Source organism: Gymnoscopelus microlampas, assembly GCF_963454915.1.
Source record: "Gymnoscopelus microlampas genome assembly, chromosome: 4".
Classification (NCBI taxonomy): Eukaryota; Metazoa; Chordata; class Actinopteri; order Myctophiformes; family Myctophidae; genus Gymnoscopelus; species Gymnoscopelus microlampas.
Genome location: NC_139941.1, coordinates 45518394 through 45539613, shown reverse-complemented (window position 1 = coordinate 45539613; position 21220 = coordinate 45518394). Strand labels below are relative to the sequence as shown.

The 21220-nt window shown below is 41.7% G+C and overlaps 2 protein-coding genes across 3 annotated transcripts in view; both read right to left on the bottom strand.

The window, feature by feature from the left end:
* The window catches only part of cacna1ba (calcium channel, voltage-dependent, N type, alpha 1B subunit, a), a gene marked incomplete at its 3' end in the record, with an annotated part of 165251 nt that extends 151254 nt beyond the window's left edge, over window positions 1-13997 (bottom strand). The window contains 3 exon segments of the mRNA XM_084056021.1: window positions 10014-10153; window positions 11301-11406; window positions 13840-13997. Of these exon segments, the coding sequence (XP_083912147.1) occupies window positions 10014-10153; window positions 11301-11406; window positions 13840-13976 (383 nt within the window). The 5' untranslated portion in view covers window positions 13977-13997.
* Window positions 13998-15556: 1559 nt separating this feature from the next.
* ehmt1a (euchromatic histone-lysine N-methyltransferase 1a) overlaps window positions 15557-21220 on the bottom strand; it is a 35978-nt gene continuing 30314 nt past the window's right edge. For both annotated transcript variants that reach the window (XM_084054071.1, XM_084054072.1), the window contains 5 exons: window positions 20824-20939; window positions 19971-20057; window positions 19645-19723; window positions 18527-18702; window positions 15557-17607 (listed from right to left, as the gene is read on the bottom strand). In XM_084054071.1, the coding sequence (XP_083910197.1) occupies window positions 17451-17607; window positions 18527-18702; window positions 19645-19723; window positions 19971-20057; window positions 20824-20939 (615 nt within the window). In that variant the 3' untranslated portion in view covers window positions 15557-17450. The remainder of the gene's footprint in view (window positions 17608-18526; window positions 18703-19644; window positions 19724-19970; window positions 20058-20823; window positions 20940-21220) is intronic.

Here is a 21220-nt window from a genome sequence, read left to right as displayed (position 1 = left end):
TGCGCATATCCCCCCAAGGATGCGTCGACCGGGTATGGTCTATATATATAAAGTGGATTGGATTGGACGCGTCATACCACGTCGCAACTTGTAGATCGGCTACTTTTGTAGCCGATCTAGCCGAGGGCATTAATTTAGGAAAAATTGAGGTACAAAGTTTCTTGTAGTGCGGGTTATTCTGTTCTGTATGGTATAAACAAAAAGTCCTGCTATGTGACCACATGATAGTAGCCTAACTGTCATAAGAGCCAAAGCAATGTTCAGCTCAGACAATCAGGGTTAAAAAGGGAAGGAGAACTGCGCGCGTCTGTGTTAATTCACACGATTTTGTTACAGGTTGCCAGCTAAGATCAGACAGTTTACGACACTATATTTTATAGTAGGAACGCATAATACGCTTGAGGTTAAGTCTACTGTAGCCATACCGTAGCACGATACGCCTCAGAACAGATTAAATGAGCACTCTGCCTAACTGGGCTAATTCATCTACAGTGAAACCTTAATCAATTATTCATGTATTTGTTGCAGTGGCTCTTCTGTTCAGAAAGAGGCTGACTAGAAAAGAATCTCTGCCGTGTGTGAACCCAGCACAGTCTACTGCATGGGTCTTCAACAGGGGGTCCGGGACCCCTAGGGGGTCCTCAGAGGTACTACAGGGTGAAATCTTTGTGTGATAGGAACTTAAAAGAAATATGTAATATTAATGATAATAATGATTTATTAACAACTTGAACCCTAGCATCTCTATTCTGCGGGGAACATTTGCTGAAAATAAATAGCAAGACAATTTTAAACAATATGTAGTAGGCGGCCCCTGCATAATCTCTCTCTCAACTAAGGGGTCCTTGGCCTGAAAAACTTTTTAAGACCCCTGATACTGTAAATAGCTCAATGTAAGGCTATGTGGGGGGGGGCGTGCTTTAGCCGTAACCGGCATAGACCAATCAACAGGATATCGCTGTCAGACATAAATGTCAACTTTTTAATGTCTTTTCGTTACTTAATTTCACAATGTGTCGCACCGCAACGCATTGTGAGCTTGTAGATGGGCTATTTTCACAATTTCTGAACATTTTGTTCAAACAAATGTTCCATTTCCTGAAAAGTAACGTTATGGACATACGAGATTTCCACCCTGACAGCAAAGATATCCACTATATCTGAATCATAGTAGCTGTTGCAGCAGAGCACGGTCAAACGCCCTGGAGCACCATCTGAATGGCTGGGGATGGTGCTCTGTATTCAGTATAGAGAGAGGCCATTCGGGAACTACAGTAGACATTCTAGCCTTTGCATGGCACTGACAGATTGGTCTGGTTTCAAGGCTACGTACATTCGGCCGTGTGCATTTTCAGAGCACGTTGATTTTAATGATCAATCAATCGATTGTATTCCGGCTTGGGATCAACGGAACTAACATAGATATACTTTAAGTTCCTATTTATTGGTATCACAATGAAAACAAACACATTTTTCAAGGTTTAAAAAAAAATATATATATATTATATAGGCCCTGTGGGCTGGGAACCAACCAGCCCACAGGCTGGGAACCAACTGATTTACAGCATTGTATAGTATTAACATTATTGTTTCTACTGCTGGCACTCTTGAGTCTGAGCCTGGCTAACAGCATCTGCCAACCGAGGAGGACCACTGGTCCCTAGTGCTAGTTCTGGGGGATGGGGGGGTTATGATAGCAGAGAGAGACTCTCTCTCTCTCTCTCTCGCTCTCTGCTATCATGAGAGAGAGAGGGAGAGAGAGAGAGAGAGAGAGAGAGAGAGAGAGAGAATACATGGCTCCTCTGCCAAACGCATAACATTTACACAGCAAACATGCACATGTTGTTGTTCCTTATCTCAATCATAACAATATTCCTGTAGCTGAGGGATCAGGGAGTAGTAAGAACACTGAAGCTACTGTAACACAGACTACAGACAGAGATGGAGAAGCAGAACAACAGAAGAGTTGCAAATAATTATTCGGTGGTAGTTTCAACTAGGCGATCGAACAAATCGATTAAAAAAATGTATTGATAATGGATTATTTAATGAAATAATAGATTAAAAATCGATCCAGATTTTGGCCACGTCAATATAGGCGAAAGGTTTCAAAAAACGTCCAAAGAATTGAATTGAATAGTGAAAGTAGCCGCGATTTAATGCGTTGAGAACTTGTACATATTTTCACTATTTTTGCACAACACTGTTGTGTGATTAAGTATAAAAAAAACACTTAAGTGGTTTATCGATTCACAGAAACCCATGAGAAAGAAAAAAATAAAGCTTCCTAGTTATTCGATTAATTGAAAAAGTCATCAATACAATAATCACTAAGAAAATAATCGATAGTTGCAGCCCTGGTGAGCCCTCCACGAAGGCAAACATGCAGTATTCTGCCAAATTAAATGTCCTGTTATTCTTCCACCTATGTATGTTCTATAGACCTTGTCAGTGGAATTGTGTTGCTAGGAAACAACTTGGGTCCAAATGTATTTCCTGTCAGCTACTGGTATTCACAAACCTTGCAACAGGAAATCAAGGTGGACCCATTTACACGCTGTTACGCTGTCAAGTGTGAAAAGGTTTGCTCTATCTATGTTCTGTTCTGTTTATTCATCTCGGGAAAAGTTCACCAGAGAATATTATGTATTAACTTTAAAATACAAAAATGAATATATTTCCTGCACATTTTTAGCGCCTGTGTCATTTTGATCCGAATGTCAGGGGCATAAAGTACACTTGTGACCAAACATAGTCGCGAGTAAAAGAAATGTAATACAAAATAATAATACATTATAAATTATGGTTACTGTGAAAAATATACCAATGAAAGATTATATAAAAAAATACTTGTTACACAGTATGACTTTAACCCATTTAGACCTGAGGCCGATTCTAAAAACGCCTTCTAAAACCTAACCTAAGATTTCTGAAAATGTTCAAATTCTTACTAAAAAAAATTATACAACATGATGTTGCTATATGTATGGCAACAACTAATGAGACACAGAGGTGGCTCCCGGATTCAAAGGTATAACAACGTATAGGTGGCAGCAGGTCTAAATGGGTTAAACCTATGAATGGCTTTCTAAGTTATCATCAAGCTCCCTGAATCAGAATACGCACCAAACAGATCCTTAGATCGTCAGATAAAGGTCTCCTCTTTAACCTAGAATACATTCTGAATCAGGTTATTTCATCTTCAGCCATTATGGTCCAACTCTATGGAATTCTCTAACAAATGAACTGAGGTCTGCTGCAGCCGTGTCTTCTTTTATAAGCAGACTACAAACATGTACCTCTTTTCACAAGGGTTCAAGTTAGGTGTGTGGTTATCTTATCCTTTTGTTTTATTGCAACACGCTCTTATGTGTTCTTTTTATATGTAATAACTGCTGTGCTCCTATTTTAAATGTGTTGTCCTGTTTGATCTTTGCCTATTTTTCTTTTTATTTTGAATCACATCGTGTCCTGTCATGTGAACTGTACTATATGAGTGGTTCTCAAATGGACACTTATACTGTAGGTCTGCAACTATGAGAGTGCACAAATGGAACTATTTGTGCACTCTCAGAATTATCAAGGGGTCCTTGAAATTAAAACGTTTGAGAACCACAGTGCTATATAAAATGCATTTGACTTGACTTGACTCCGTGTGGCAAGGTACTCGCTTCGGGAAGGTACATAGTGTTCCTCAGCCACTTCCCACAGCCAGATATTGCCAATCAGTCTGCCAATTCAAACCATCGACCTTCCAGTCACCGGGCTGCCTCTCTAAACCTCCGCGCTACAGCCACCCACACAGTTAATTTTTTTTTATTTCCTGTAGCACTTATCGAGTAAACTCAATTTACAGCCACTGATATGATACAGTTGTTTGTAAAGCTGCATGGCTGAAAATCCCCCCCTTATGGAACACAGCATTTCGGTAGGAATCATCCAACCTCGATGACTGACTGCAGCCACAGAGCTAACACCATGGAGTATTGACAAGTAAATGCCCATCAAGGGAACAGCAGCAAAATAATATACTCCCTGTGGGGCTGTAAATGGGAGGGCAACTGGGCGATATCCTGTGTGAAACGCAAACGCTTTCGGAAAGGAAATCTATTTCTCTATGGGGAAGATGAAAAGTAGAGCTTTGATGCTTAATAATGTATGACGTGACAATAACAACAAAGCAACCAAACTCACAAACACAATGAGAGATTGGTATCAATAGCTTTCGGTGACGGGAATGCTCTCTGTTGCAACGACTCAACTAACAAACCTATAAACAATAATGGTCATGAAAAGGTCACGGTCGCGTAACAGGTTGAGGTTGAGCGTAGGTTTTAGTGATTTAGTTTTGATTCATATTTTGTCAAAATGTTTTCAAATCCATTTGGAAAACTTAGATTTGGTTAAGATTTCACTTATTATAAGCAACATACACATAAGAATAAATAAAACGTTTTGATAGATAACATTTGTAATTAAATATATATACCGTATATTAAACTTCAAAGCCCCATCCACCATTCAAACTGTGAATATCTAATTTTGGAAATCTCTCTACATATCAAACAACCGCACCCCTATAGCATAGCAGCCCAGCTGGGGTCCAGGAAGAGCTGAGGGTTGGAGGGGGTGGAGATTACTTGGTGCTATCAGAACTAGCAAGCTAAAGTGAGAACCAGCCTCCCAGCAAGCTATGAAGAAGAGCAGCACATAAGTGAATCTATTCCCACAGCGTGCGGTTCAATACAGTATTGATCTGGAAGAGGCAGATATATGTTCTTATTAGCAACTGCCTACATCTTATTGGAACATGGTGGAGGCTCAGGCCCTAGACTGCAGGGGCCTGCATTCAAGCACTTATTATTGTACCTTCAACCACGGCCTCACATGTCTGGTTGAATGCCAAAACGCTCGCCCCAGAACACAGTCGCCCCGGGGCAAATCCGGCGGTATTCACCTGGTATTAATTATTCACCTGGTTAATACAGTATTGAATGCTGTATTGGATACTGTATTAACCCCTGCTCACTTTGCTATGGTCGGATGGCTCATGGGTAGAGGACAGAGTACAGCAACTTGCAATGGGCCTGGTCTTCAAGATACACTACACCACAAAGACCCATGTACCTATGTAAAGTTGGGCTCCCCGGTGGCTCACCTGGTAGAGCAGAGCACATACCATTAAGGCTTAGTCCTTGTGCCGCCGGCCCGGGTATCGAATTTGACCGGAAGCTCTTTGCTCCATGTCCTTCCCCAGCTTTGTCTCTCACACCATACTATCTGGGTAAAGCATGAAAATGCCCAAAGAAGCTACAAGTTGAAGTTGTACGAGCTTGTAGAATGTCCATTTTCCATTATTTTTTAAAAAGGGCTTACGTGGTTCATTCATAATATATTTGTGTAAGTTTGGGTCCCTTCCCAGAAACGTAGTGGAGTCAAAAGTACAATATTTGTCTTTGAAATGTAGTGGTGTGACAGTCATACGTTTCCCCCACAACAAAGCAACAACAAATACTCAAAATAAAGTAGGCCCACAGATAAAATGTAGTTAAGTCTTTATCTGCTACGTGTCTATATTATTGAGAAAAATGGCGGTTGGACAATTACACCTGATCGCAAAGTTTTTAGATAATCACAGTTATTTTTTTATAATAGTCTCCATTCATTTGTATAAACCCATCTGTTGAAAAATTTCGACAGTGATGACAATTTCAAACATCTTCAAAAATAGCCGATATAGCAGTTCGCTCACAACGTGTCGCATCGCAACACGTTGTGAACTTTATTTCCACTATTTTTTTAAGATTTTGAAAGCATAATTTTGTTTTATATGGTACCATAGTACATTATTTGTTTTGATTATTGGTGCCCGGTTAAAACAATTTAGTTATTCATTTGTCATATCTGCCCTTTTTGTCTAGTACAAAGTACTAAAAGCCAAACAAATCTAATTGTTATTTATATGCTCCAATGTTCAATGCCAAAAACACACTCCACTTCCCCACGATCTAGGAAGGATCTCCATCCATACGGATAATCATCCTGCTAGAGCCTAATGACTAATTGTGATGGCTGTGTGCTCAGTGCATCCTGAAGGAAATGGCCAGTGATTTGTTGTGCATATTTAGTGTGTTTGTTTGCATGTCGTCGCTGTCCGGTGGAAACCATGTATGTCCAAAACCGTTCCTTTTTTATTTTGAAACATTATACAACATAAAATAGTGAAAATAGTGAAAATAGTGAAAATAGCCTACAAGCTCACAGCTTGTAGATCGGCTATTTTCACTACTTTTGCGCAACTCTCTTGTGTATGATGAAGTAGGGCATTCATTTACCGAAAGAAAAACATAAAAAGTTGTGATATGGAGATACAAGGTTTCTGCCCGACAGCAACGATGTGTTTGTGTATGTGTGCATGTGTAGTATCCACAAGTTTATACACACACATACATGTACTTGTGTGTGTGTGCACGTGTGTGTGTGCGTGCGTGCGTGCGTGCGTGTGTGTGTGTGTGTGTGTGTGTGTGTGTCTGCGTACGTCTAGCATCTGCCAGTGACGTCCTGACAACGTGTCTCGATCCCTCAGCTTGCTGTAGCATGGCAGTGATAAGCAGTGGTGGAAAGTAACTAAGTACATAGACTCAAGTACTGTACTTAAGTACAGTTTTGAGGTACTTTTCCTTTTCCTGAGTATTTAATTTATTTTGAATATATATTTTACTTTATACTTCTAATGCAAATATTGTACAGTATAGTTTTAGTAACTAGTTACTTTGCATATTTAGATTATCATTACAAAACATACATTAACCACCAAATCCTTTGTCTATTTTGGATTTTGAAAGATTTAAAAAAAATGTGAGTACAGTACTTTTACTTTGGTACCAAGTATATTTTGATCTCAACCTCAAGTCAAAATGTTAATACAGTTCCTTTTACTTGTAACAGAGGATTTCTACACGTGTGGTATTGCTACTTTTACTTAAAGTAAAAAATGATCTGAGTACTTCTTCCATCACTGGCGATAAGGCATCCAGACCGCCGCTGTAATGGGCTGCATCCACCACCCAACCCTTCAATTATGGTTATCATGTCAGCCTGCCTGGCCCCAATTTAATCAAGCCTACTGGGGCCACTCCCCTCCGCGCACGGTGGGAAGTGGCCGTGCCGCCACTAGAGCCACAACTGTGAGTACAGGCTCTGACAGGCTGTCAATAGCACGCACCTCCACCCAGGGACGTGCACAGATAGACTTTAGGTGGTGCTAGAGCACCTGCCCTTTGCCCTCTTGACCAGAAGTGCCCTTTTGAAAAAAATACGTTTTTGTTTTTTTTTCAGTTTACAGCAGGGGGTCCTCAGAGTTACTACAGGGGGTCCGCCAATTCTTTATGTGATATGATTTTTCTTTTTTACCATAACCACTCGAAACCTACCTAGCATCCCTTTTCTGAGGAGAACTTTAGCCAAAAATAGCAGATCTACAAGCCCACAACACCTCGCGCTGCGAGGCGTTGTGGGCTTGTAGATCGGCTATTTTTGGCAAAGAGGTATAGGTGTAGAGGGAAAAAAGAGCAGACCAAGTAAACAAAAAAAAGTATAATTTACTTGAGCACCTGCCCCTCAAAATGTCTGTGCACGCCACTGCCTCCACCCATCACCACACAGCACCTAGGGCTGTTATGATCATGAATTTTGACTAGACTAGACTGTGAATAATTGTGATTAATGATTTAATTGTAAAAACTAAATATGTATCAGTAAGGCTTTTAGGCTTTGCAAACATGACAAATATCTTCAACGATACAAAGAAATGACTGACAATGATCGGTACCAATAATCTAAATACAAATATATTGAATAATCTATTCTTTTCTTCTTTTTTTTTGCACAAATAGCTGATCTACAAGCTCACAACGCATCGCATCGTGATGCTCGATACGATGGCATGCCGCATGCCCAAAATAGGGTGACTGTGGGTTTTATAAATATTTAACCAAAAGTATTGACTAGAGCTTGTGACTAAATAATAATCCACTGGAACACAGGTTCTTATTTCCGTTTCCTTAAAAGTAACGGTTCTGTACAAACAGTAAATGTTTTCCACTCGACAGCAATCATGTACAAAAATTATGCAAAAGATTAAAGCCCGAGAGATTCACTGAAGACTTTTAAGGACAAATCAACAAGCACTCATTATCACACTGTTATCAGTGGTTTGATCTCACATTCATACATAAATTCTAACTGTATTTGCATGGGTCAGCTAGGAAATTGCACAGAGCATATCTCAGCATCTAATATTCTTTAATTTAGACACTTTCTCTTTCACACAAACACATGCACGCACACGCACACGCACACACACACCGAGATCTCCTCTTTCTGTTGAAGTGTGAATGATATATTTCCTTTCCACCAAGCAGCAACAATTATAGGTATGTGACTTCAACTGACTTCCAGAGGGGTGGGGTTGGTGGGTGGGTGGGGGTGTGTAGAGGCTCAGTTTATTGCCACAAGGTGTTTCTGTTGTAAACCCCAGTAGACCAGGGCCAAATAAATCTCCGTACCATTAGGCACAAGAGGCCAGGAGGACCCTCCCCTGGTGGGACCATGGCAGCCTCCCATCAGGGAACACTCTCTAAAGAGCAGCATTGTCCAGTCATCACTCCTCCTTTCCAGTGTAAGCAACATTTACTCAAGTAATGCACTTAAATAAAAATGTTCAGGTACTTACTACTTGTACTTTACTTGAGTATTTCCATTTTTTGTTTTGATACTTTAGAAGTCTAAAGTTTAGACTTCTACTCCACTACATCTCAGAGGCAAATGTTGTGCGCTTTAGTTACTACTAGTTTCTTTTCAGATTTAGATTATAATTACAAATAAATACATACATAAACCACTTATGCCCTATTTCACAGCCTAGGTCAGGTGAGCCTAAGGTCACAGTGTCATTTGTATTTTTGAATACAAATTAAACTGCTGCATTATTAAGCCTGGTTAATTGTCCATTTGTCCAATTGTCTTTATCATAGAAATGCATGACAGACAGGCGCTGGCAGCAACAACAACAAAAAAAACACAGGTGCCGGATTTCCCTGGTGTCCACTCTTCCGTGGTGTACAGTTATCCTGGTGCCTATTCTGTTTTAGTGCCCAGCTTTCCCTCGTGCCCAGACTGCCCAGTCTTCTGAGGTGCCCAGATCTCCCTAGTGCCCACAATGTTGGTCTGGTTAGCACTACTTTTACTTAAGTACAAAAACATGAGTACTTCATCCATCACTAGTCATCACTCCTCCCTTCCCTAAATCCTGCACTCCCATCCCCCTCTCCTGTATCTCCAGTACCAAACCCCCCTCCCCATCACCACTGTTCTTCAGATTGAGACAGTGTTCGTTCCCTCCTTCTAACAACCTCAAACAACCCCCCTCCATTCATGAAGAAGGCAGCTGCAAATTGGTTTGGTATTAATCCTCTGAGTGTTTTTTAGGACATAAACCAGTTATTTAATGGGAAAAATCCGTAATTGTTTTCTACACAACATTCTTAAATTGTTTCCAATAGCCAACAACAACACAAACTAACTGTGGATCTCACTCTTCCAGTCATTTGTGTTGTGTGTGAGTAGTATACTACACAAAAGCCTTCCCTGCACCTTCAGCATTTGGTTTGTGTAAACACAACATTGAACCTGTTCAAGACAATACTGTTATCAAGAGTCCGTTTATTCAGACTGGGTGAAAACACATTGCCATCTGGAATGGCCCCAGCTCTACCGCATCTTGTTCATTAGCAACCAAACACACACTGGAGCGGGCACGCATGCACACAATGCACGCACACACGCAGCGCACACACACACACACACACACACACACACACACACACACACACACACACACACACACACACACACACACAATACATTAGTATTGTTCCCTCCTCATTAATCGGCGCTGACCATCAGCTGTGTCAGTTAGCAGCTGTATAAGCCATTAGCAGAGCACTACTCACCCCGTGAGGACCACCACGAAGTCCATTACATTCCAGCCATTACGCAGGTAGGAGCCTTTGTGAAAGGCGAAGCCCAGGGCGATGATCTTGATGCCGGCCTCAAAACAAAATATTCCAATAAAGTAGGGCTCTGTGTCGTCCTTTGGAGACAGGAGAGAACAGGGTTGGAGAATTAACCACTTAAACCCTCTAGTCTTGGTGATTTACAGTGGTTTACAGTAAGTGATTGCATTGTGCAGTGCCAGCTGGAGTTCATTTGGCTTTGTCACCACAAAATGACAGGTGGCTTACTTTTCCATCTCTAACATGTTTAATTGACACTCTTATCCTAAGGTAAGCAATTTGAATAGCAATAGACTAGACTTAACATCCTATACTGCCACAGTTACAAGTAACATACATCAGAGCAGAAGAGTCAAAGCATTACCAAACACAGGCAATAGACATACAGTAACACATATTGCTAATGTGTGATAGGTTATTGTTTAAGCATACTATGACAGGGCAGCCCTCCCTGAGATAATGAATTAGAAATAATGTTAAACTTAACACTGTAGCACAGTGTGTGCAGTGTTGTGTCAGACTGATACCTGACTTATACTCTGCGTCACGTCACACAACAAAAATGGCCAATCAACAAACTCATGGGAGCTTGTAGATCTGCTATATTCAGTGCGTGACACGGGTTGTGCAACTAAGTAGAGTCAGACTGAGCTTCTGCCCGTTTGGATCAATGAAGCAGGGCAGCTGGGAGGCTCTTTTCCTTGGGGAATAACCTTCATTCAAAAAAAGAAAAAAGAAAACACCCCCCTCTCCAAGCTTCAAGCAGTTATTTCATTGATTGATTGATTGATTGACTGAAGGACTTACAGTAGAATTGTGTGTGTGTGTGCGTGCGTGCGTGTGAGTGCGTGACTGATGCAGGGTGAATCAAAGGCTGCTCTTCGGGGGTTCTGATTAACCTATGGAGCAGTGAGGAAGAGGTGGGGGGTGATCCAGCCCCCCTGGCGGAATAACAACCTACCTTACATCTCTCAAGAGATTAAGTTTACTGACACTGGTTAAGGAATACAATATTTCAAATATTCTTTTTGGATTAGGATTTGTGAGTACAAAAGCACTGCTGGTGAGAAATAGGGGATTTCAAAGAAATGTATTATTGGCTTCAGTTGGGTTTCCTAGGCTCTACAGGAGTTATTTTTGCTGCATGTGATGCAAAGGTGTTACCGTACCTACTGTAAGTCACCTAGGGGGATTGTAAGTGCAGTAAAGACATGATGTACTTACCAAGCGCTCTGACATGGGGGTCTTGTCACATGCTGGCAGGTGTTGCTCCAAGGCCAGCACAATGCAGTTTGCTATAATGGTGGCCAGAATCATGTATTCAAATGGAGTGAGAAAGTTAAGGAAGACGTGTGCATAGGAAGTGTACAGCATGTTAATTGATAGGATGACTAGGCTATTTTCTTTTTTCTTTTTAAAGATCAGATTACACAATTTCAAAGCATTGGGAACATAAGAAGCGGAAAAACAGATAACAAATTGTTACTTACGAGTATTAGCAATACAGTAGTACTATAGTCACAAATCTGCCACACAGTCCCACAAAATCGAAAAAATCAAATCAAAAAGCCACCATAAAGCCCAATGATTCATACTCTGTCACAAGACAGTGTTGAGCACAGAAAACACAACAGACCTACAAGCTCTGCAGGTCTGCTATTTTACCATGACTTAGGCTTTAGCAGTAACCAGTCATTTTTGTAATACTGGGGGGGGGGGGGGACTCTCTGTCCCTTAAAGAAATGATGAGACAGGGATAAACAAAGATTGTTGTTTCTCCTTGAAGTGCAGTGCACTGCTTGTTTGTTAGGACTATCGTCATCACCCCATACACCACCCAAAGCCCCCATTCCCCTCCAGGGGTAATGGGGGCTACACTGTTGTGTAAAGTAGACAAAGTGTCCAGGAGATGTGAAACAGAGGACATGCAGCTTCTAGCCTAGCTAGGAGGAGCAACAGATCCTACTGCACTGTAGCTTCGAGACAAGACAGGGGGGGGGGGGGGTGCGGGGGGCTTAGTAATGCTCTGCTAAAGTCAATGGCTGATAAAATGTTTGCTCAGCAGCACTGAGTTTAACCAACCAGTTACGTAAGTAATGGAGGCCATTACACAACGTAATGTGAATTAATTACTAATACCTCGTGGGCATTCATTAAATTAAAAGACGAACAGTGGCTCAACCCGCTCACGGTTCACTTCCTCCCAAAAATATAAACAAAAAACAAAACGAGGAAAAAGTCAGAATCTGCGTCACAGACTCAGAGGCGAAACCGTTTGATGAGTCAGGACAGGAGCTGGGAGGCAAAACTCAACAGGTGTCCAGCTGTCTATCGCAGAAACACTCAATATGCAGCATGATTATTATTATTTTTAAACGCCACGTTTAACGGAATGACACGGCATCCATATTGATGCGTTGTTTGTTTGGTGTCACACCCACGCACGCACACAACAACAGCTTGATGCTGCTGATGATCGCCTCTGTTTTGCAGCGTGCAGTGATTTAGCACCTTGGACAGGCTGCTGGACAGCTCCAGACAGTAACACTCTGTACCGGGGTCGCCATGTTCGCTTATTATAAGCCACTAAAGGGGTTATAGACTTATAGTAAGAAAAAACTATAATTGAAACATTTTTGTGCCAGAGTCTGAGACCTCCATAGAATATTTGTGTGGATTTGAAAATGTTCCACAATTTTCATTTCCCCCCAAGATTTATCTTTGAAAATAGCAGATCTACAAGCTCACATTGTGAGCTTGTAGATCGGCTATTTTCAGATAGCCAATGTATATAGGGGTAGAGTGCTCATGTAGCCTGTAGTCCCTTCTTTTGGACTTGTTTTCAAAGACCTGGTTGCTTATTTCTCTCGCAAAATGTGGCAACACTGCTAGTCTGTACGCATCATCACTAAACATAATCTGATTGCACAAGAAAATACTTTAAGAGCCTAACAACTGCCTTCAAGGGTCAACTTTACGCAAATGTCAGCAGTGCATACATAGACTGTAGCTCAACTTAGAAGCTATAAAATCATGCAACACTCAAAGGGCACCACCCCTGTCTGTCGGTTCAACCATGACTCAAAACGGATACAGGATAGACTGTGGGCACTAGGGACATCTGGGCACCTCGATGTACAATTGGCTATTTTGTCCAAAATGTAAAAAAAAAAAATATATATATATATATATTTGAAAAATGGTCTTAAGTAATGTAAAGTTATTGCATCGCAATAAGAAAGAACATGCCCACCCAATAGGTTATCAACTTTAAGGTATAGCCAACTGGTACCACTCTAGTCTTGCATTATTAGACATTAGACCAGTGGTGTAAAGTAACTAAGTACATTTACTCAAGTACTGTACTTAAGTACAATATTGAGGTATTTCTTTTTACTTTACTGGAGTATTTCCAATTTTCAATACTTTTACTTCTCCATTACATCTCAGAGGCAAATATTTTACTTTTTACTCCACTACAAAATAGCCAAAGCTTGTGAGCTTGTAGATCTGCTATTTTCAAAGGATTTTCTTTATACATGTTATATTTTAAAACTTGTGAAATGGGGACATTCTGCATAATGACTACTTTCTTCTTTTGGTACTTAAAGTACATTTTGATACCAATACTTGTGTACTTTTTACTCAAGTAAATGTTGAATTCCGGACTTTTACCTGTAACAGAGTATTACTTAAGTAAAAAATGTGAGTACTTTTTTTCCCCCACCACTGCATTAATAGACAGTATTTATAAGGATATGGCCATTCGGTGATCTTTTTGGCATATTTCCGTATGACGTTGTCCTCGCTGAAGATGAACAGGGACCGGTTGACGGTGAGACAGTTCTGTTTGACGGGGATGGGGTTGTAGATGGCCATGGTCCTGGCTCTCTGGGCCATGGTCTGCTTGTAGACCCTCTGGCCTCCCCCTGTCTGCCGGCTGCCCCCTCTCCCCCCCGGGCCGCCCGGATCGGCGCCTCTGTACCGGCTGGCGGACAGCTCGTCTTTCTCGAAGCGAGCCATGATGATTCTCCTGATTCTGGAGGATCTTCTGGAGGAATAGCACTGATTCTGCCGCTGGAGATCAAATCAAAACAACTGACACTAGATGATGACGAATGGAGAAGAAGCATCACTGAACACACACAGTTGTCCCGGTACTGGTAGCCACGAGTTCCTTTAGGTGTGCGTAATGATGTCCAATAAGGGAATATTCATCAAACATTCAACAAAAATTGAGAGGAAAAATTGGGGTCTTCTCAGCCTTTCCTCTTGTTTTTTCCCATGCTGTTAATAATCCCCCATATTTCGAAATGATATTGCGGAAGACGACGGAGAAAGTTTATATTCCCAAAATCCATGATGCATCATTTTCCTTCCTCGGGTGATGTTCTTCCATCTGACTGGGTTGGCCTCATCATACTGAATGGGCTGATTGAGTGCGTTACAACAGGTCCACACACTCCACAGGAAGAAGAGAAAAAAGCAACTGCGAGTTTAACACATACAAACGTGCAGCAACAATAACACTTCACAACATCACACCACGCAGAGATGATCCATGCCGTATGGATAGAGGCTGCTTGGAGAATGAAAGAGCCCCGGCGATGATAACAGATGCAGCATTCTGGCTCCTCTTTCTCCTCCTCCTCCACTCCACTGATTTAACGATGCGGGTTTATTAAGCCCACGATGTTACACAAACACACAAAGTCTGCTCACGATTCAATCACACCCTCCTTTTGTTTTTAACCTCAGTTCTCGGAGCGTTCAGAAAAATCCGCGTCCAGGTTAAATCACTGGGCATGTATAATGTAAGCTTCACTTTCTCCCAACAAACCCACTGGCTCCTTATGAATCGACCCACGTGACCGAAAAGACGCCAGTCAGTGGCTCCACCTGTACCGTCCCTGTATCCATAGCATCAGGGAGGAAAAGTGGAGAAAGCCTCTCTCTCTCTCTCTCCCCCTCCCTCCCCATCCCTCCTCCCCTCCCCTTTCCTCGTCTCTCTCCCTCCCCTCGCCTCCCCTTCCCTCCTCTCTCTCCCTCCCTCCCCCCCTTCTCTCCCCCCCCCTGATCAGTCCCTCCCTTCCTTTCTCCCTCTCCCCCTCCCCTCTTTGCTTTTAACTATCAGTTCACATTACATGATAGAAGCATTCTGTGTGCACCCAGCTGGGCGGGGTTGCCAAAGGGGATGTTGTGTTGCCTGCAAATATCTGCATATTATAGCGGGCCAGTTGTGTTTTTGTCATCCTGATGATGAATGATTTCAAGCCAGTTCAGGGCTTGGCTATTATCGGGCGATTTATTGATCATTACATTCAAATAGCTTTCAAATTAATTATTTGAGTGCCGTGGTTGGTTATGAAAAAAAAAGCCAATGTGCAGGCTATAGGCATTTCTTCTGTACTTTCTAAACACATCAATGCATTCAACATGGTGAGCAGCAGTGACCATCAAAAGAAAACAAATAACACAAGGCGTGTTAAAAACATTTTAATTGCCAATTACAAGTGATTAAAAAAACCTTCCTAAAACAGAATATTGTCTGGTAAAAACATGAGTATCATCAAAAGCCCACTAAAATGAAACGTGTTGGTCCTTAAGGTGTAGGGCAGTGGTTCTCAACCTGTGGGTCTGGACCCCCAGAGGGGTTCCCATATGATTTGTTTGGGGGGTCCCTAGATGACAGTAAAGTTACAATGTAAGGACTTTGAAGACCTTTTTAATACCAAAAAAAGGGTCATCGGTCAGTAGGAGACTCTTTGAGTCTCAGCTGGTCATCAACATCATTGGTTTAGGAATGCGACAAAAACAAAAAAATCTCCATTAATTTAAGGCTTCATGGGGTGTGTAATTGATAGAAAATAAGTCATTTTTTTCTTAATGGCTCAATACTAAATGTTTTATGTAAAATAAATGTACTTGCCTGGTTGTTGAAATGTGCTATACCAGCGATTCTCAACCTGTGTGCCGGAGCCCGCTGATGGGCCAAGAGGATACTGCAAGTGGACCCCCAAATAATTGTGAAAATACTAAGATTTTAGTAATACATTAATATTAAAACATATATATATTTGAAGGCATTTTTTCTTTAAAACAATTGAAGAGTGTGTGTTCACTACTTTAGTTTCATTGATCAATGATCCATCGATTGATTGATCATTAAAATAAACACACTCGGAAAATGCACGTGGCCCAGTCAAGAGGTCAGATGGGTGGACCGCAAACACTTTCAAGATTTTAATGTCCTGATCCAGAAAAGGTTGAGAACCACTGTGCTATGCAAATAAACTTGCACTGCCTTTGATAGACAGCAGACAGTGACATTCACTGGTGGACGCAGATGGAATGCAATACACAGACTGACAAACTATTGCCGCTTAAAAAAAGAAAATCTGACTTATCTCATGTAATATCTGTGATATCAATGCCGAATGAAAATTGGACAATCAAAGCATCCCTATGTGTGATGAGTTTACAAACTGTGCCACACCTTTTTTTCTTGGAGCCCCCCTTCTTACATCTAACAAAACCTGAGATCCCCCACATGTGCACACACTTGTTTTTCAGACAAATACAAAAATGCTCGGCCAAAACACCCTCGCCCTGGGGCAAATCCGTCAATCTCGGAACGGCCGCCACCAGGTATTCCTGAACGTAACCTCAGTAAAACTATGCCTAACCCTAACCTTATTCCTAAACGTAACAACAGTAAAACAAATACAAGACTACAAGAACCGCTGGGGGCGAGTGTGTTTTGGGGGCGAGTCTTCCGGTTACTTTTCAGACAGGTTAAACACTTAAGCTCTATACTTCTCATATGACAAATAGCAAAAATAGGCCATCGAAAAGCTCACAACACGTCACAATGCGACACGTCGTGAGCTTGTAAATCGGTCTGTTTTCAATATTTTTAAATTTGTTTTTCTATATGACAAGTTGGGGGTGATAGTCTCATTGAGAACATACAGGCAGACAGTGGATGAAAGCAAGTTATGACTTTGTACAACATATTACACATTTTATACTACCTCCAAACAGACATGGCCTCACGCACCTCCCCTGTGATCTTTGGCGCTCCCCAGGGGGGCATGGACCCCAGGTTGACTGACTTTAGGGCTTCTTCATCTTCAGCTTGTAACATTAGAGGACATGAAGATTGCGAAAACCCTTCATAAGAGTCCCATCGGCCCTGGCAGTACTTCCACAAGTCTTTTAACCCAATGGGCTCCATGTCTGGAAACCGTTACGTATTATTTTCTAGAGAGGAACCCTAAAGGTGTTCATTGGCTACGTTTTGATCTTTGAAGATCACTCATAGAACAAACTCTTTTGTTAGTAAGGAGTTGGGTTTTCAAGTGAGTTGTGCATCTATCTGGCAGCAAACTGCGGCGTTGTGCCACTCAACATCTCTGGGTTGTGGCCCGCCTGGACGCCGTTGGTAGACGTATAACGGCACTTTGTAGAGCCACACTGGCAGCCGAAGAACTTGTTCTTGATCCTCCAGTAGTGATCGCCGTAGTCAAACCTGTAAGCAGGACATATACAAGTGACAATTTAGGCATTTAGCAGACGGTGTTATCCAGAGCGACTTATAATAAAGCAAGGTAAATAATCACATTGCTGTCAATATAAAGGCAGACAGAACAGTGTAGTGCCTCAAGAAACTAGGATAGCAGGTAAACCATGAACCGAGCATCTGTCTAAACAATGTGCTATCTAAATAGCAATCTGGGCATTGAAACTATAAAACACCAGGTTAACAATGAAGAGGGCATCTATCTAAATTATATTCTTAACATTTGTGAGGAAGAAAAACAAATCAACAGATCTTATTTTAAATCAAGATAAATATCTAGGCTCTCTGTTGTCATAATTATGATGGTGATTATTATTCCTATCAATACTAGTTGTTGTAATAACCATAGTAGCATTAGAATTAGTAGTTGTAGTCATAAGAGTGTTTAATGCAAGAAAAGCCTTAAGGAGTTGGGCCGGGGGCCTATTTCAAGAGCTAATTTGGGCCCCACCACATTACCCTCCAACATTCTGTTGATACAGGCTTTGAGACAATAGAGAAGTATAATCAGTTATGTGAACAATGCCGATATAAGATTTAAATGTGAAAACTTTCTCCTGTTTATTGGGCTGATTTCTGTGTGCGACAAATGTGCTCTAAAAATCTGCACAAATCTTCGTGCGCAATAATGCACGTGGGGTCATCTGGGGAGTTCGGGGCGTGTTGCAATTGAAATGAGTGAAACTTAGCTAAAGGCGCCTCTACTCACATCCATGGTTAAACACATGAATCCTGGCGTCCCTAATTTGTCATTAATGGCGAAATATAAAATAAATAAAATAAAAAAGAAAGAAGATCTACAAGCTCACCATGTGACGTCACAGGGCTTCTTACGTGGGTAAATGAGTTTTTTTTTTCGATCACTCACCCTATCTGGTCTCCTGCCTGGATTGGCCTGCTGGAAAAGAAAGCTATCCGTGGGAAGCGCAGGTCCTGGTGCATGGTGAACACTCGCACTGCCAGCAGGTTAGGCTCACACAGGTGGTTAATGAAACGGCCAATGTTGCCGAAAAGCCGCGCATCAATGCAGTGCACGTCACCCACCTGCGGGGAGCAACACAGAGCAAACACAGCGTTTGAAAGCCACTCATTACTTCCTCATTAGAGCTTTCTTTGACTGGCCATACAAATAGAGGAGGATAAAGAAATCTATAATAATAGAAAGAAACAGCTATAGTAAAACACGAGTAATGCTGTTGACAACTGATGACAATACATAATCAGCTCAGTGCATAACTGTAGGCTATTATTGTCTCCGTAGGAGAAGAGGCATAAGGGAGCGCTTGTTTTCGGCGGAGGCGACAGAGGCGCGCCGTCTCAAGCGGCCTTGTGCCACGGGAGGCTCCGCTAAGCGAGCGAGTCGCCCCGGCGAACGTTGCGAAGTCCTCTTGAGCCGACTCAGCACCGTCCGAGTTATGTCCCGGTAGGGACAGAATCGTAAATCATTGTTTGCCCTAGTTTCGGTGCCTCCGACATGTCTACACCGCCTCGCGTGCGGTCCAAGTGAACACAGCCGAGCATTCCCTAGTCCTACCCCCTTTCAGCCAATCACAAGCCGCGTGTCGCATCCTACAAAAACAATACTCACCAACTGTGGTCCCAGTTTTCAGACGGTGGTATACTTGTTTCCTGTTCCAGTTCATTTTCCCATAGCTTCGTTTGATTGGCTCGGCAGCAGGGTTGAAACAGAAACACACATGACAAATTCACGTGTTTCCGGGTCGGCCAATCAAATGAAGCTATGGGAAAATGAACTGGAAACAAGTATGCCACCTTCAGAAAACTGGGACTTCTAAACAGTTATGCACAGAGCCTATTGTGACTGTCTGGATTCTGCTCTACCGCACCACCTGTTGATCAAACAGTGAACACGTAGGCATGATATTACCGATTTTGTAGGAATGTCGTAATACTATGTCATTAATGTTATGAAACCAGTGCATGTAAAACCTAATAAAGCCTTAAATGAGTATTTATTGCACCTACCTTATTGTCAAGGGTGAAGAGGAAAGAGTCATTCTCTCTTCTGTCAGCTTCTGCATCCGATATAATCTCCCCAACATACCTGTGGAATCATCAGTTAACGTTCTGGTTCTAAACATGGGGTCCGAGGACCCCCAGGGGTCCTTAAGAGATACAAATTGTATAAAGTGGTGGTCCGTGGTCTAATGCATATCAAACTGAGGGTCCTTGAAATAAAACAAATATGAGAATCACTGAGTTAAAGGACAGGCTCCGCTTTTGTTTGAAGACTGGATGACATAAACAACATTATATTCATTGTATTCACACGTCTCATGCCAATTTCTCACTCGCAAATGAATGTTCCTTGAGGTATATTCTGCATTGCTCTGACGGCCCAGCCCATCTTCTGCGTCCTGTACAGCTGTAGCCTCACTCTGGAAAAAAAAAGCGTAAACTTTATTTAGCTTCACTGAATAGCTAATCGTGAATCAGGGAGATTTCACAGGAACATATTATCGTCTGTCGAGTGGAAACCTCATAATATGTCCAAAACTGTTACTTTTCAGGATTCAAATTCAAAAGTATCAAAAAGGAGCAGATCTACAAGCTCAAAACACGTCAGAGTCTCTGTCTAAGGAATCTTCCTTAATAGTTTATGTAGACAGCTAGTCTTTTTCTGCCAGTTTTCCTTTATGTTCTTGAGACCACCGCACCTGCAGTCGACCCTGAACAAAGGACAAAGAAGGGCGCAACAGTTTACCCTGTACTCGAATACAATTAGACCCATGTCTGATGTCAATCACTGGTCAAAGCAAAAGTATAAACTACTTTATGAGACTATCCCCTTTCTGGTGCAGAGGTTCAATCAAAAATAATGAAAGTCTTAAGAACACAAAACTTTCTGTCATTCCTCAGCTCTCATTACATTAGCTAGCTTGTATCTACACTACACATTTGTTACATTTATTGGCAGGATAGTGTACTCTGGTCCTTACGGTCCTTAATCACATTCAGCCTGGCGTCCAGCCCTTTTGGGCATGTCATTATCATTAATCGTGGGCAGACATTTTCAAATATTTCAGAGAGTTTGCCAAAAGAAACGATTAGTTCGATTAACTGTCACACCCCTATACACCCACACGTGTACTGTAATGCATGCTGTCAATTTCCACCCGTTGTAAAATGGCTCAGCGCTCAGACCTGAGACCGTTCTGGACCACGCGGTTCCTGCAGCTCCTCCAACAGGAACAGGCATGGTTACACTCAAACAGCACCGGAGGTTCCCTCTGACAGAAGTCCAGAGGGAGACGACCCTCCTACACGCACAGGAAAGGAAAGAGTTCATGGATTTAAGCAAAAATAAAATCTCACAACAGAAAAAGTCCTAATGTGCGATTTGTGAAAGATTTTATGGAAGATGCTATTGAACATATTGCTAGTTTGACCACTCCAAATACTATAATATAATATAATACAGTATATAATCTTAGTTACAAGTATGGTAGAATATGAGAAATAAGACATTGTGACAACCATTTTTTGATTTTTAGAGATACGTACAATTAGAAAAGGATTCAGGTTGAGTTAGTATTAGGAT